The sequence below is a fragment of the Lepeophtheirus salmonis genome, chromosome 5 (genome assembly GCF_016086655.4).
Source record: "Lepeophtheirus salmonis chromosome 5, UVic_Lsal_1.4, whole genome shotgun sequence".
NCBI lineage: Eukaryota > Metazoa > Arthropoda > Copepoda > Siphonostomatoida > Caligidae > Lepeophtheirus > Lepeophtheirus salmonis.
The window spans coordinates 71,900,414-71,919,196 of record NC_052135.2 but is presented as its reverse complement, the minus strand read 5'-3'; the positions used below and the strand labels follow the sequence as shown (position 1 = coordinate 71,919,196).

The following is an 18,783-nucleotide window of genomic DNA, read 5'->3' as shown; positions in this document are numbered from 1 at the left end:
TATTGGTATAATCTTCATTTACTTCAAGAACTAGCCCATATCATTAATTACTTTAATCTGTAAATTAATCATGGGGATGAGGTCGGTAAGGTTTTGGTCCTTATTAGTTTTTTTTTGCATATATTAATTGTTGTGTTTTTGTAATAATGGTGTTGACCTTAAATAATAAAAACATGGCGCATATATATTTCTAATTTCTAATTTGAATATTCATAACTATATAAAATTATATTTATTTTATCATTGCATCATATTTGGCAAAGTACTCAATAACTAAAAGTTGGCAATTTTGACTCAGAAATAATAATGTGTTTTTCAAAACTAAATTAATTTGTACCACGTTAAAAATACCGATACAGACTTTAAACATACGTAAAAATTAACGTGTTGCTTATGAACAGCTGAATTTTTTTATAGAGCAGGGAAAAACAATCAAAGCCGAAACGGGACAGACTAATGTACATGCACATCAACCTTGAAATATTTTTCCATAATATTTCAATCAATGCATTAAATTTCTCTACATTTTTTATTAGCATATTCGTATAAGTATGCATTTGATGAATTTCCACGAAACAAAGAAACACCATTTGTATAACAGCTCATATAGACCGTATATATTAATAATACAAATGATTAGTTACACTTACAAGCAGCAAAATATCCTGAAGTAAAAATACTCCTCATTTAGTTGAGATGAACTCTTGGGCAGTTGGGTATAGCTCTATACCACCCACTTTTTATAAGGATCTCTGGATAGTATGGTGTGAAACCCTGAGATCTCTTGCATTAACTCTCATGGATTTGAGGGGAATGGCCTTGGCTGTTTCCTTTAACTCTTCCGGGTCCAGTTTGTCCCTTTTGATAGACCCCAAATTCAATTACAACGTTTCAGACTTTCACACAGCTAAGACGGTTATCCTGGAGACGCCCAACTGCTTGGAGTACGACAAATGAAAATTCGTCGTTCCGATTCAAGCGTAATTTTATCGACTTGCACATAAGCTGGAGAGCTCAGATTGTTTTGTTTTGTAACTAATTGTTTATGATTTACTATGTATATCGAAATATGAATTAATTTAAGCACTCAACATTCATTAATTATTTAATTAGTGAGGGTTTAGATGTCAATGGATCACCAGGTATCTAATTTATAGATGAGGTTGAAAGATATAGTTTAATCCCCTTCTCTGGTTTCCCGATTGGGATTTATTCCTCGACTTGGATGTCCCTTTCTTAGAATAATGGCCCAGTTGTATCCTCCAAAACATATATATTGTTATTTTTTCCCTCAATCATCCACATACTGAAGAGACTGCAATGCAAGTCAGAACAGTGATTTTGAAGTAGGAGAGAGCAAACAAACTGTGACAGAAGTTGTTGTCGAAGAAAATTATAACCAAAGATCCAAGTCATTTTTCTATTTTATTTCCTGTCAGGCGATTGACAGAAATAAAGGTAAAATATATTGGCAGTCTCAGAAGAAATTGAATACAGAAAAATCTTGTGAAACAAACTTTGGGTATAGATCGAGGAATTTATCGCCACTACAGCGTCATCATAACGGCGGCAGATATAACATATACAACCCTTGTGGCAACCGGGATAGTGGCGGTTCGTACAACAATCCTAGAGACTGAAGTTAATCATGAAATAATTCCAGTTTCAGTTTTTGTCACTATTTTCATAAAAAAAAATATTTATACATGATTATCAACAAAATACTAGCATCCATGTCATTTTGTATTACCTAGAGAGATCAAAATACCATAACTGCAAAGAGTAATACCATTAATGCACTTCAAATGTAGTATGTTTGTAAAAACATACAAAAGAAATAATCCCCTTTTAAGTCCATATTATCAAAGGAAAATACATATTATATGGAAGACTAACAAAAGTTTTTCTGCTCATGGCTTTAGAAACTATTAAAAAAACTCTATAATAATGATGATATGACGACCAAATGCACTATTTTAAAGTATTCAAATTAAGAATTTTGGTTTGATAGGGTGTTATCCTACTTAGGGCATATAAAACCAGGTTGTAGATAAATAGATAAAGGGACACCTTTTCTAGGATCCATGTCAATTCAGATCTTTAGACGTAAATATTTTATTAAATATACTGATGCCAAAACAATACCCAATATATATGAGGACATGGACTTTTTATATTTAATTTATTTTACAGAAGGAGAATCCTGAATTACTCTCATCATGATATATATTATTAAATAAACATATACACGGAACATCTGTATTGAAGGTTACTAAACCTATTTTATTGGAAGATATATAACATTGTCTAATATAACAATTAATTTATATTAGAATTGTTAAAATAAAATTGGGCATCAGTTATTGGCGTTTTTAACTTTTTTTTATTAAAGCTAGTGCGAAAAAGTTGTCATATTGTATAAAAACTAACCATAAAACCTTCATTGTTTTTGAGGTCATCATTAGATTGCAAATCTAGTTTAAATTATGAGAAAAGGTATAAACAGTTTACTTAGCCAACATAGATATTAAAAGTTCCTTTTTAGTTATTTTGCATTGACTAATTTTGATAGACATTTTTCCGACATATAAAAAGTTTTTCTAAAATTGTATTACGTACCAAAAAAAAAGAAAAAAAAGTTAGGAAAATTTGATGATCCACGTTGAGTGCAAATCATATTTTGACATTTACAGACAGGGAAAGATATAATATCGTAAAAAAATAATTTTTGACTAGGTTTTTTCTTACCAAATCCCCACGTTTCCGAACTTGCTATGGTGGAAACTCGAAAAAAGTTAAAAAGCAAACTGAATACCTTTATTGATATCGCTATCTCTCATCTGAAAAGATTCGTAAAAATCCCTAAATCTGCTGGTAGTAATACAATTATTCCCATTATTGAATTATTATTCAATAATAGTTGATAATTTTTCACAGCTTAACAAGAGTTCATTTTTATTAGACCAATCAGACCTGCTAAGGTCTTAGATCTTACCAAATAATAAAACTTTATTTATAATTTACCCAATTACTTTTATCCAGGTCCAAGAACCGTCTTATTTCTAATCCCTGCTAATATACTTTTTTTCTTGGGTACATAAAATTTACTCAATTACTAGAGCTGTGAAAATTGGCTAAAAGGGAATGAGCTTAATCAAAAAAGTAAATTTGTAAAGGAGCCAAATCAGATTGTTTTTTTTTTAAATTTTTATTCTTGTTTGGAAAGTTCTTACATATCAACAAGCAAAGAGTAAATTAGTATAAGGTGATCTCTGTCAGCAGACACCATTTTTTAATGTTACCATATTTTTTATAACTGCCCTTTAGCGTGGTTTTTATATTCCATTTAGCCAATATTCACTTCAGAACTGATATTTTGGCGGAAAAAGGATGACCAAAAGATTCCTTCTTTGTGTTAGGAGTGTCATATTCTGTGTTTATAAAACCATATGCTCATCTCCACAAGTAATGTATCAGAAAAACCTTATTTTTAAAAAAAAAAGACTATGTATCATTTCTTGATGTTAAGCAGATAGGTACTTACACCAAGTAGAGGAGACGTTAACACAAGAGAAATTTCACTTCAAGATGAGACTATTTTCTTAGCCTTTCGATTTTGGGTACTTATATGACCCAAAAGATTTTTTTATATTTCTAAAGTTAAAAGGTTCTGCGGTTCTATCGGTACCGGTCCTTTTTTTTCAACAGTCTCGGTACTATTTTTATACAGGCACTTAAAAAAAGAAGCGTCGATAGAAAAACTATGTTTGGGAAATGATATTAGCTTCAAAAAGGCTGCAGCTACCTTATACGCAAAATGCGAAGCGCTCCAAGTTCCAGCAGGGACCGCGAAAAATGAAGTTACTTAAAACAAATGTTCTTCAAGGTGAGGACATTAAGGGGGAGGGGCACAGGAAGATAGAGAATCGATGATTGTTTTTAGTTTACACATGACTTCAGCTAAAAATACATTAGTGTAGGGGATATGGCATAGTGCAGTATGGGAACCCTGGCTTAATACATTTTATAGTTATCATTTTATCGGAACCCTACCAGCTTAGTAGTAGAGCTGAATCTATAATCTACTTCACTCCTTTGCTCTTTTATTCATGCCGTCTGGTACCTAAATACATTTTTACAGATCCATAAGAAGCCCTTAGTTATTAGGAACTCAGATACTACTGTATCAACATGGCGACGTAAAAAAATCATTGGAAAACGCTGCAATTGCACGCAAAAAAAATATATATATTGCGGTCTTGGCTCGACTTTGTCGGTTCCGGTTCTAGTGGTTCAATAACTGGAACGGAGTAGAGGGATTAGAGGAATTTGATACTATAAAGTATGATAGAAAATGCATATATTTTGCAAAAAAATAATTAAAAATGCACTTTCTCATGATATGTGTATTTTAACTTCAAACATGCTGCCAATCAGTAACCATTATTTTTTGGTAAAGGGTATTATATGCAAGTATTTTGAAGTTCATCTTCATTTTTATTACTCAAATTACACTTTCTTGATACAAAGTGACTCATACATTATTACCAAAAATATTTTTGTTGTTCATTTATGCTGAATGAGACAACCTATTTAACGAATTTATAATTTTGGACTATGAAAACAGTCAATTAAACTCCTAAAAATAGGACATTTTATTTATTATTCCTTAATTTCTAAGGTTTGTAATATATATCCTTTTTCTATAATACTTAATAGTATAAAAATCCTGTAGCTGGATTCAGATCGATAATTTTAAAGAAACAACACCAAATTTTTCTTCTTTTTTTTTTGATTTTACTGATTTTCAAATCAAAACGCGTCCATGAAGGATCATTTTTTCGGACGTTTGATGGATATTTTCTTGTTTAAAAGAATAGAATGCTTTATAAAAAATACCTGACGAGACCAAATTCCGACTTTTTTCATTACGGCATACCCTAATGTATACATATTGAAGAGGTCATAGCAGGGATAAGTCATTATTTCATATACTGTTTTTATTTATGTTATATTTTCTTGTGATGTGTTTTTAAATGTATTATAAAAATGTGTCTACACTAATGATTCAATATTATGTTTAGAAGAATAAATGGCTAGATGATTTAATAATAATAAAGAACTGGAATCGCTTCAACTGCTAGACCCATAGAGGCACAATCTTGCTAAAATGATTTTTTACACTTAAAAAATGAGCTTAGTTTGGACAATTTAGGGCTAAAGAGTAAGGCAAGGACCGATTGGCTGCCCGATGTTTGATGGGAATTATTTGTATAAAGAAAATATCGATGTTAGGTAAGCAATTCTTGTTACGTAGGAATTTCCTTCGTTAAATACCTGGCTTGTGTGATGATATGCCCACTGTATGTAAAGAATATTTGTATTTATGTGGTTGCAATACAGTGGTTTGTGACCCTAAGTGGGTACCCTGATAATTTACGTTGGGTTAGTTAAAGTCTTCTAAAAAATTGTTATATGGTAGTGAAAGTGTTTATGTTGTGTTCATCTTTTTAATAGCAATATCATCTGATTATAAAAGTTAACTCAAGTAAAATTTATATTGTAAAGTCTCAGATTTTTTATGATGAATTGAAAAAGAAGTATTATGAAAATAAATTACAGATGGAATTTTTAAATTATTATGGATGAACATAGTTGAAACAGGAATGAAAAAAACACTATTAGTTATTTGCTATGAAATTATGTCAGCCGATCAATGAAGCCCAACAGAATAAAACGCCATTTTGATGGTAAAAATCCTAACATTGCAGACACAGATGTCCAGTATTATTAGAACCAAACTGTTAGTGTAAAAAAACTACAAACTTGATTTTGGGGCAAATACTAACATCAAAGCATGGCAGCCAAATAAAACTTCATTTTTAGTTACACTTGGAATCGCCAAAGCCCATAAACTTCTCACAATTACTGTGGACTTACTGCAGCTATCAACCAAACACATTTTTCGAGTTATGCTTCGAGCTAAATATGCTAATGAATTAAAATCAGTAACCTTGTCGAATAACACCTTCATAATCAATGCTTAGAAAGATGATCAAATCAACTTATTTTGTTTCCTTGGGGTAACAGCAAATGGATCATTGTTATCAAAGTGTCAAAACACCAGAAAGGTTGAGAACCGCTGTTGTAATGCAACATTAATGTCTATACTTAAGAAGTAATTATTTTCTCAATTGCCTATTTTTATATGATAGTGCTTTTGCCAGAATGATCCACTTACTTGTACGTGTTCTCTGTAGATAAAATATAAAAAAAATCAATGTTATATCACTTCCTTTATTCAAACATTATATACAAAAAAAGTGCCAGTTTATTTCATTTCGAGTTACCTTAACTTATAGACATATTTAGGCTATTTCACCTATAGAAAATGCTTGAGGGATTGATAATTAAGGAATACAGCGTTAGGATTTGACCGTGTAGATTACAGACGTTTAATGTGAATAATTTTTATTAGCAAAAGACTGCTATCAGTTGAGAAAACTCGTTACGTTGCGGATAACCCTCCTTGAATATGTTTTATGTATCCCATTTGTGAAGTGATCATTTGTTTTTATGTAGTTTTAATAAAAATTGAATAGATGTAAAGCCTTCTTAGCCCATTTTCAATATAAAATGAAACGATGTTTTGAGTTTAAAAAAAATATAAGGATCCTTAACTCGTTCAATACCTAGATTTATACAGGACAATACTCTATCCGCTCAGGTATCAAAGTATAACTATTAAATATTTAAGAAGATATCTTACTTACATCAGTATATATAATTTTTTCTAATTTTGAAAAAAATTAAAAAATTTCCAGAAAAATGGTAAACATAAAAATATATATTTTAGCATTTAAAACTTTAGTAAGTACTAGTTTCATAAGATATCTATTTTAAACATCAGAACAAATTGAATATTTTCTTATTCACCATAATATTTTATATCTATGGACTCATAGGCTAAATTAGTAGCGAGTAAAAAAAACATATAATTGCGTGGACTGTAGAGGATAGACTAATTTTGAACTGATAAATTACTACCATAAAAGACATGCTCTATATATAATGAACACATAAGAAAACATTCTTCCAATACTCCATAATTAGTTCCAAACTTTGCTCATAACTAATTGATTAATGAAGTTCCGTCTCCAAAAATAATTCATGCAGGATACATATATCACATATACCTATTCAAACCAATAATGGGATAGAAAAAATTGAGCTATTTAATTTTTCTTGTTTAGGACTTAAATAAGATAACTATATTCATAAAGATATCTTACAAGATCTTTAGTACCCCGATGAGGAGCGCTTAATTAATTACCTGGATCAACAGTCAAATCCAGGTAAAAGGAATTTGCTATTTTTTCACGTTAAAAAGTTAACCGTATCTGTTTTTTTCTTATTTTTGCAGTATATACAAAAAAACATTTTTTTGGAAACATATGTAAAAACTAAAAGTTAACCTCCTATCTTTGAGGCAGGCAATGTTTGATTAGATCTTATTTTTAATAGATAATCAAGGATTTTTCAGCAGTTCTTCTCAGGGCGCTCATGATAAGTATCCATATTGATTGAAAAGAAAAAAATTATATTGGGAATTGTTCATTTTCCTAAATTCCTATGAAGATTATATTAATATTAAGTATTTTAGATATTTGGTTGTCTTATAAGTAATTTGTGTGTACCATAAAAACCCGATTTATTATGAAAACTTTATAATAACTGTAAAATCATATTTCAAAAGAACTGGACTTTTGATTTGTGAGCGAACTCTCAATCGCTTAACAAATAACTTTCATTTTGACTTATTGAACAAAAATAGCTCATTTGCAAATTACTTGTGAAAATTAGTAATTTTTCTAATCTTACATAAAATAAGTATATACAGCTATTTATATGATTATATGATTTCATATCGGGCATGTGAAGAAGCCATATTCCTATAGCAGCTAATAAGGGAAAAGGAAAATGTGTAACCAAATTACTGTTGATTAATATTTCTTGAATCTTGCAATAAAGAAGAAATCATTTTGGATAAAAAATTCTAACTGTTATTGGATGTTGTGAAATTTTACTTAAATCTGTTACGGGCCATGGGTGTAGACCGCCCTGTACTTCGTTACCTTGTTGGAAAAGATAAAATAATTGCGTGTGAATTAAATCAAACCGACGACCTCGCCTTAAAAATCAATATGGTTTTTGCTCTTACCATTTATGATTCTTAATATAAATAATACAACTGGCAAAAAGGCTCATTCTGTAGCAAAAGAAGGAATCGGAATGAATTGTAACAAACAAAGGGATCCCGGGAGACAATCTCAAACACTATATACCTATTCATACATATGTACATTAGATTAAGGTTGGTTGTTATTGTATTAACTATACATCTGAAGGTAGTGTTGCTCTCTAATCAATTTTATTGATGATAAATTATTTATTAATAGTGTAGGAAACCAATTTTCTGCGAAGAAAATGTATTATTTATTGGCTTTAGATAGGCACTAATAATACTAATAATTTTCTCTGTATATCAATAAACTTATTGATAAAAAACCAAATTGGTGGAAAATAAATGTAGAAACTAGACCTGGCAAATAGTAACCTAAGGACAAAACTAAAAAAGAATTGTGTTTGAATTGAAGTTGTATATTTTAAGAGCCCTTTTATCTTTAAAAAAAAATTTATTTATTTTAGATCGTTCAATAATAAAAATAACAATAAATCCTGTTGGAATATCAGTAGTTTTCCTCAAATCAGACAACAGCAAAGGTTTAAAATGGATGCAAAAAAGACAAGAAGTTGGTGGCAGCTACATGCTTGAATTTATATTCCCCTCAATTTGTGGGATTGTTCGTTACAAAAGGACATCTGTTTATATGGTGAAGTAGAAGACCGAGGACTTGGAAAATTTTGAAAGGAAGCCGGAGAGTGGAGGTCAGAACAAAGTGATGACTGAAGAGTATTTGGAGCAAAATCCAACAAGATAAACGCAGAAAAATAGGCCAGTAAAACGGCGTTGAAAGATATTCATGTATTTATACTACCATGACTTGTGTTTTTGGAAAATATGTTTTTGGTTAATCTCATTTTTGTTTTAACTAAAATGATAAATTCTATTTTGTTTTGTACTACTAATTTATAGTCGCTTCTTCATCAATTTGGCTACACAAAATAACATCATTTAAATTCATTTTTACAGCTAATCTACCATGATTTATGTCATTCAATGTATCCTAAAAATTGCATATTGTTTTAAACATAGTAAAAAAAAAAATTTAAATACAATATTATTTCTAAAGGCTAAACAAAAATGAAAAAAGTAAAAGTACGTTTATTAGGCCACACTCCCCTTACTAACTCAAAAATAAAAAGCTGTACCCGTTTACTTTTAAGAAACTAGCGACATTTCTAATTATAAATTAACAGTTATTTAATATTACCAAATTAGATGTCGAGGACGTTGATTCTTGATTTAGATTATTAATGGGTATAGGAGGACCAGCTATAAGTGTTGCATTTTCGTTGGATGGGCCTCTAGATGAAGTGGGGTCCTCCTCTGGTTGAGATTCTTCTTCTGGTAAAGGTATATTGTAGTCACCTTGGTTTATGCCTATTGGAGATAAAGATCCATTGTTTTCTGGTTGAGGAATGAAGTTATCATCTTCATTATTCAATGATTCGTCCTCTTGATAAGCTGTTTTTTCTGGATCAGAAGACGCTGAAGACGGCAATGACGTATATAAATTATTTTCATTCACACTATTGTCATCAACACTATTTAAGCCGATTATGGAAGAAGACTCATTTTCTGGGATATTAGGACTGGAATTAATTGATTCTTCTGAATTAGGTGGACCTATATATGCGTTGTCATTGTAATCAATATTCGTGGTTGTTGATGGAATAGTAAAACTTGAAGGGAAATCAGAACTTTCTTCCCAAATGTCTATATTATTGTCACTATCAGGTGTTTGAGTTGACTGATATATAAATGATGGGATTATCGGACTTGGAGTTTCTGCTTTTGTACTTAATGTAGTGAGTTCGATGCCATTGTTTCCTTCAAAACTATTTGTTTCATCTTTTGGTAAAGAGCTAGTGTAAACACTTGTAGTTGGTAAGTCTGTTGATGATTCTTCGAATAGAAGAGTAGTTATCTCATTATCTGAGAGTGTGGCAATAGGTTTTATAGGTGAAAAAGTTGATGACCAAGTAGTGGCTCTGGTCGGATTAGATGTGAGGCTTATTAAAGTTGGTCCTAAATTTGATGGGTTTAAAATACTCTCTGTCAAGGTTATGTCCTCTGGTTCAACAGTTGTTTGTAAGCTTGTATCTTTTTCATTTATTCCTGGTAGTATAATTGTTAATTTTTTTCTAGAGACAATTGGATTTGTACAAGGATTTGAGCTGGCAGCATTGGCTAGATTTAATGGCTGTAAAAGCAAAACAACGTCTAAATCGATAGAGATTTCTTCCTTTGATAATCCCTCAATATTTGACAAAAATATATCGCAATCAAAATATCGTTTTTTTGGCAATGGCTTTCCAAATCGGAATATGTCGTAAGAAGATCCTGGAAACTCTGTAACAGACTCGGCTGAAAAATGAGTTTGAAAGGATTGTCCAGAGTCTTGCAGGATGTGACAGGTCAGAGAGCCCAAGTACCGATCCTCTCTGATTTGAATTGTTGTGATCTTTGAACCCTCTCTTCTTTCTTCAACAATAACTGGATTTGTTTTTCTATAAAAGACAAGACATAAGGCTTATGAGATTATTATTTAAATATATTTTACTTTATTATATAAAAAAGTTAATATGTTTTGTTGCAAAAAAGCAATGCTTAGAGTAAAGGGTAACAGAAAAGTCACATTGGTATATTTAATGTTATAGGATATTTATATTCATAGTTTTAATACATAAATTCTTAATAGCACTTTGAAACTATATAATGATAAATACATATCAGCAAAAATGACAACATCTAGAAGAGTTGAGCTTATTTTTAAATGTATTAGTAATATTGAGCTCTGAGGGTCAGATTAAATATAGATTTGAAACAACATAGTTAAAGATTTAGAGGTAGCCAAATTCTCCAATTATTAACTATGCCCTTGGTGTTAGAACAAACCTTATAATACAAGAAATGTATCTATATATATTTGCAATGGACTTTTTTTTTTTACTAACTTATTGTGATAATTGGTCAAAAAGAGCAAAGACTGCAATAACCTCCATTTTGTTTTAAATATATTTGCTCGTAAAATTAAAGTTATTTTATTTCACTAACCTAATTTCGATAAAGAAAAATTAATATGTGCTAGTTTTTGTTAAATTTTTACTGGTGAAATAAATAAATTTTGTCTCTATTCAAAATTTGAATTAAAACAGTCTAAGCAAATTTACTTAAGCTATTTTCTTACCGTATCACAACTTTTCCAAACTAGCCATAATCGAAATTCGACAAAAGTGGAAAAGTATGTTTAAGTCCGTATCGACTAATATAGTGGCTATACCAGTATTCACTTGGTGCAAAACAACAAAACAATGAATTCCAATATGCCCGGCTACATGTTTAAATAAGTAAAAGTTGGTATATGTAAAAATAATTTCACCATCCATAGCTTCAATTCTTCCTATAACGATGTACTCCATTAAAATGAAATAAAATCTGGAGGGTTTGAACATTAAATAAATTTTTATGGGGAAGTCAAAATGGTATCAAACTTTATAACATCATTTATCTTGTGTATTAGGTCTGTTATATAGATTTTATAATCAGTTCCCTTTCTATTGTCTTATTATAATAGATATTTAAATTGTTCCAGTGTTTGGTATTTATATATAACGTATAAAGGTGTGCACGTCTAAAACTGAACACTCCTTTAAACTTTATACCATGTACATATTCGTGATTTTATTGTTGAGTTGAAACCGGTTTATACTTCGAGGCAAGGGTCTTGACTAGTTATACACAAAACTCCAGCAAAATCTAAATAGCAACTGTGAAACAACAGCCGATAATATGGAGAGATGTCGAGTCGCAATTTTGGAACTTTCCGTGCGGGGAAAAACACCCACTGAAATATCCAAGGTTCTGAACTGCAGTCGCACTACCGTTTACAGCGTGTTAGCCAAAGGGACTCCTGAGGCTACCACAAGGTCTAAGTCAAGGCCTTGAAGGTCCGACAAAATGGTTGCTGCCGTGAAAAAGTTTGTCGAGGACAAGAGAGGCAAGGTCAGCGTCAGTAGCCTCTCCAGGGAGTTCAACGTCAGCAGAAGGATCGTAGACATGCTAATTAAGAAAGATCTTGACCTTAAAGTCTACAAGAGAACCTCTTGTCAACCCCTCAAGCATGTAGACAAGGAAACCCGCCTAAAATTTAAAGGAGTGTTCAATTTTAGACGCGCACAACTGTACAACAGTGGTCTGAAAAGTTTCCGACCGAATAAAGATACAAGACATTTTTTCTATTTTTTTCAACATAGTCGTTCTGTAGCACTATACACTTTTTACAACGATGCAATTTTCTCTGCAAAATAATTGTTTATTCTTTGTTTGTTTTTGTCTCAATTACTCCGGCTGGGATTCACTTAGACGCGTCAAATTTTAACAGAACACGGTTTTGTACGTTTGTTATTGCTTGAATCTCTTTAAACGTTATACTTTCAAAAAAAAAAAATGAACGACTGCTTGACACTCGATTATGTTTATTTTCACATCAACTAAATCAAACGACTCTTAAAGAACAACTGTGCGTCAAAAATGGTTGTTACATTGCTGAGTAACTTGCAACGGATAGATGTGAATTGATTTTATATACGAGTTCTACCATCTTCAAGTTGAAGTAAGAAACTTTTCAGATAACCCTTGAAATATGTGTACATATTTATATTAATTATTACTGTTTATAGTTATATAGTTATAAATTTCATAGTTATTATAGGGTGCATAACACTTGATATAAAAGTTACAACACTTATTGTTATCAAAAATAGTAAATTATACACTCAGTTTGCTAATAAAACTGGCCAGGTAAAATATCAATTATCTTTCAAGTATGATAATAATGTGTTTTTTTATTTTTTTTTCAATATTCTTTAACCCTTAAAATACATTTACAACTGGTTCCCTTTGACTCATATTATATTGTCTTTGTTTATCCGACTTTTCCTAGCACTTACATAATTTTGTGATTTTGTTTGTAGCTCTAAAGATTTTCAGAAAGACAGGAGGCTTGTTTTCTCACTTAAATTAAATCTTATATAGTGTGAGAGGAGAAATCGTGGACTTGACTATAAATCAATCTAGATTACTTTAGGGTGAATATTTTAAATATATTAGTTTGTGTTATTAAAAGAAAGACTTTTCCGACTAATAAGCAATGGCCAACAAAACTTACGACAATCACCAGATCAGAGCCTTAAGAGGTCCCCTGGCAGTGGTAAACGCCGGAAAATTGAGATTATTAAGGACGTGGACACTGCCATTACCAGAAATCTGGTCAAGTTGATGAGACAGCATGCCAAAACCGTCAATGTTGGTGATTGGACTCTGAGGAAGTTTGTGAAGGATTTGTGGAAGACCTCTTATTGGCGATGACATGGACAACTGTTTTTATCAGTAACCAATGCCAACCGTGTCAAACAGGCTAGAAATTGATGACTTGGTTAAAATAAAATGGTTTAACCGTCTTAGTCTTCATACAAGACTGTTTTCTTAGTGCTACTCAACAAAAAAATTTAGATGCCCTAAAGGGTGATTATATCCAAGGCCTTCATTTCAAAGTTATCGTGTGCCGTTAGGCCTAGGTTGTATGCCCTGGTTACAGCCAATGAAAAAATCATTTTCAAACATAAAAACATATACCTATACAGAAATATGTTCCAAAAGTTTACTCCATTTGTTCTTTTTCAAAAAAGTCCACAGAATGCATCTAATTAGCAAGTATAACCATAAGTGTGTGACCATGCAGGATGGAGAGTAATTATGAGGATTTGTTGGCAGTGGTAACTGTTGGAGCCAGAATAAAATTGTAGATTGAAAACGGAGTAATTCCTGACTATACCTAGACAGCTGATATCGATGGATGATAAGCTAATGACTCATATCTATGATGTCATTTAAAAAACCATGGTCCAGGACACGTCCTTTCTGACTAATCATGACAGACCCTTAAGATTTAGAACGAGAAGTGAAAATTTAGGAAAAGTTATCTTATAAGCTTGGTTATGTTTAAAAAGTTATCAAATATTACAGTTAATTCTATGAACATATGTGCAATAACAATTTATAAAGGGTTTTATGCATTCAATATATTTGATATTTTTACTCTGACTTAAAATCAAATATTGAACATAAATATTTAAGGGTCATTAAAAATGCTATTTTTTAATTAATGAATATTTATGTTATTACTTTTAATGTATTTCAAAAGCAAATAAAATATAATTAAGTAGATAATTATTTTGAACCTCCCATTATCAATTCACTTTGCCAATATTTTATTGTCATGTAAAATTAATTTAAAGGAAATCGACGAATTTCCAAGCATAATAAAAGGTATACAAATAGTTTTAAATTAATTGGAAAAGTATCATTTATACATATATTATTGGATAATCCCATGACTTTAAAATTTGTGTCAACATAAAAAAAATGTTAAATCAAAATGTAGAAAGAAGAAAATCATAATTAATTAATCAACTTTAAATATACAACCAGAAATACATATTTATAATAGACATATTTGAATTAATTATAAGTATTGTATTCAAATTTATGTAATAATTTTATCGATCCAAAAAATTTTAATATACCGAGTGGTCCATTTAAAACTAAACACTTTGAATTTTAAAATTTAACAAGTTCTAATTTATTAATTTGCCATATAATTTTAACAAAATTAATACAATAAATAGATGTATGTCTGAGGTATCTTAATCGTTAATGTAGAAGTCCTTAGCGGCAATGATGTCTTCCAGGCTACAGTAGAAGAACTCGTACTCGCTACAGAAGGCTCTTTCCAACACTTTTTTCCTTATCTCTCTGGTGTGAAACCTCGATATCTCTTGAAGAGGCCCTCATGGGCTTGAGGGGATTTGCCTGAACTGAATTCTTTAATTCCTACGGGTCAGTAATGCCTTTTTGACTTCTTTCTCTCCAATATTTAGGACTTGATTACATCGTAAACGGTCCTCTTGGAGACACCCAACTGCTTTGAGTGCCCTAATTATAATTTTGTCCATGAGTTAAACGGCATTTTATTGATTTGTACGTAAACTAGAAGGCCAAGGTTTGTTTTGTTTGTAACTAATTGTTTATCCTTACATAAATCGAACTATGAACTAATTTCAATCACTTAACCTCAATAAATTATTGAAATAGTAATTCATCTTACTTCAATGGAACAACAGGTAGTTTAAAATCTTTATTTGATTTATTAGACTTAAGTTAGCTCGATCCGGCTTTTTAAATAAAATCAATCAATTCCTCATTATTGATTGTGATGATCTATTTCACAATTGGTGTAATTTAGTGCAATTTGTAGGACCACCCGAGGCTTAATAAGAATTTTATTTGAAATAAGTTGACAATAATTAATCAAAGAATACAAACAAATCCACGCTCAATTTTAAGAAAAATCATTCTATTTAAAATCTTCTTTTTTATCAAAAGTATATTTACAATAGGCACATCTTTTCTTTTATATTCAAACTCCAGTAAATGTCTACCATGGTTGTCTGTTACAAGAGATATATTTATTATTTTCCGTTGCCCAGATGATTCTATTGCCCTTTGACGCTCTACATAATATTTATTTAGACTCTGGACAATTACAATTTTGTATTCAAGAAGCTATAATTTAATTTAATATTTATTTTACAAACTATGAAGCTATTTTCACATATTATATCTAGAAGATATAGCTTCTTTGATCCATGAAAATGATTCCCACTCTGCCTTTATTGCAAAGCTTTACAATTCAAAGGCCATAATTTTGTTAACCTTTAGATCTAATAGACTATCATTGATCTTTCAATTATATAATCAGTCACTCTTATCATCTAGGAGATTATCATCAAAGTGAAGATTTTGAAGTATCATTTCTGACGACGTGAATCGTGGCTTCAGGAGTCAATAAAACATATTATGCATTTTTTTCTGTGCGACCCCTTCATCATTTATAACAGGGGTTACCAAAATTATTTTTACTGTAGGCCTGATTAATAAAAGAATGACTATCTTGGGCCAAATAATCATTCTTCTTTCTAACTTGTAACAGTGACAGATTTGTTTTCAGCAAAAGTTTCTGAACCACATTTCATAGATTCATAATTTTCAAAGTGTAACGTTCCAGAATAGTTTTGGTAGATATTTTGCATAATTGTGACGACAAAACTGCAATACTTTTTCTACATATTATGTAACTAGCTTTCTGGTCCTTTGTTTCTACAAAGAAATATTTTACTCCCCACTCTTAATTGAAAACACGACACTCAGTGTCCACTTCTCTTTTTTAATAGACATAATGATGAGTGAAAGAAATGGGATCTCAAAAGGAAAGGACGGGAAAGCATAGCATGAAATGCATAGAAGAAGATAAGGATACTCTATAGTTATTTAAAAGATAATACACATAAAATGCACTACAACAAAACTAAATCAATCATTATCTTCTAGTTTTCTAATCAACATATTCAAATTTAGAATTAATCACAAAGTTTGGCGTTCCATACGTTTTATAAAGTATATTCAAGTACCGTCAGTGGACAGATGAACTGACGTCGAGGGCTGTATCTGGCCCCAAGGCCGTAATTTTCTGACCCCTGATCTAATATAAAATATATCAATGTTATTTAATAAATTGTCAATCTTCTCTTCATCAACAATGTCTACTTCATCTAAAAATGGTATATATTTGCTCACCAATAGTTTTGCTAAAAATTTTATAATATCTTGTTTTTTTTTTTCTTTCCATAATTTATTGTTTGAACAACTCTAAAGTCAATCCTAAAGTACTCATAAAATATCTATATGTATAATTGTTGGAGTTTCTTTTACGTTAGTACATGTTTTATTTACTAATTTGTCAAAAGTGTAATTTAATTTGAATAGTTTAATACAAAATTATACCTTTCAAGTACAAAGGACACCAGTGTTTTGAACTATCCATATATGAAAGGTATATAATTGAAAAAATAGTTTTTTTTATGGAATTCAAATAAATGGGAAAGTTTGAAGACTTATATAGCTCGAACGTAAAGATATATGAACAAATATTTTTAATAAAATTTACTAATCTACTATTGATCTTTCCATTATTTTAAAAATATATTAAATATTATGAATAATAGTTCAATGAAGAATTAATCAAAATATGGGACACCAGTGTTCAGTCAATACAAAAGGGTTCAGTGACCCTCTTGGTGTTCACAACTCTCTCTGAAAGACAAATTCCTAATTTTGCTCTATTTATTTATATGTAACAATAATGTTTCTCTAGCAGTAATGCTATTTTATGTGTAGAAGGTTTTCCTCTTTATATCTCCCTTTCCCAAAAATCATTTAAGAGGCAACTGATGTTAACAAAAGTTTTTATTCAGTAATAGCATGGCTTATACTCGCCTTCGCCTTACACTCTCCAAAATAACATCCATTTATAAACCCCTGTCTTAAAAGCTAATACGATTTAAGAAAATTATAGTGAAAATCTTTGGAATTTGGTTTTGATTATAAAACTCTATCTTATGATTCAGGATGCAAATATTTTTTTTATATATTTGGAAGTATTGTAACTATATATATTTGGGTTACCTATCAGATTGTAAATTAGTCTTGTTGTTAACATTGATCAATTGAAGTAGAATTAAGTTCCGTTAAGATGTTAAAAATTAGTTAATATTTCCTGAAATGAAGAATTGTCAGTTGGGAATAATTTAACAGTCAAATGTTGGTTCGGCCATAAACGTTTTCTATTTTTTAGAAGAGATATCGTTGATAGAGATTGCATACTCATAGTGTCACAAGACCAAAACAATTATTTGAATATTCTCTTAGGAAAGAGAATATAAGACAGTTGAAATTATTTTCACTCATTCTCAGACCCTTGAATAACCAGAGATATAATATTATTATTAGTTTTTTTTAAGATAATATAAATGTTATGCTTTTCTATAAACATTCCATCCCTAATAGTATTGATACATAAAAGATGATCGTTGTGCAATAGTATAATAAACTTGTATAATACCAAAATTGCCAAACATTTTGCAGGCTAACATAATAAAAAACATTTATTTTGTAAAGTTCTAATTACTTTTCAATGGTTAACTTTGCTGGTGCAGAGTTTGAATAATGTTTAAAAAACAAAGTCTTGCTTTTATACCATTTTTGATCACCAAACAATTTATATGAACATACAAAAAACTTTAACAATTAAAAAACAGTGAAGTTGCTTTACTAAGGGCTGAAAAATTTGTACAAAAATCGTTTGCTGTTGGATACAAAATTAAGGTCAGATGATTTAATTCTAGTCGTAGATAAATTAATGTTTTGTTTTGTCTTGACACGAATAATTTGCTAAATATATTTAGAAATTGAAATTCGTTTCAAGATGGGTCCATTAATATTTAAGTCGATTCTAGCAAAATAAAGAATTGCAATCGAGGAAAATATTAAAATTAATTCTATAGTTTATTGTCTTCTTTTCTAAATGTTAACAAAATTGTATTTCCTTAATTAATTAAACTTAATGCTTGTTATCTTAT

The 18,783-nt window shown here is 30.3% G+C and overlaps 1 protein-coding gene across 1 annotated transcript in view; it reads right to left on the bottom strand.

Annotated features, from left to right (window-relative positions):
• LOC121117622 (uncharacterized) overlaps positions 1-18,783 on the bottom strand; it is a 161,736-nt gene that overhangs the window by 64,403 nt on the left and 78,550 nt on the right. Inside the window, exon 2 of the mRNA XM_071888944.1 lies at positions 9,456-10,755. Within this exon, the coding sequence (XP_071745045.1) occupies positions 9,456-10,755 (1,300 nt within the window). The remainder of the gene's footprint in view (positions 1-9,455; positions 10,756-18,783) is intronic.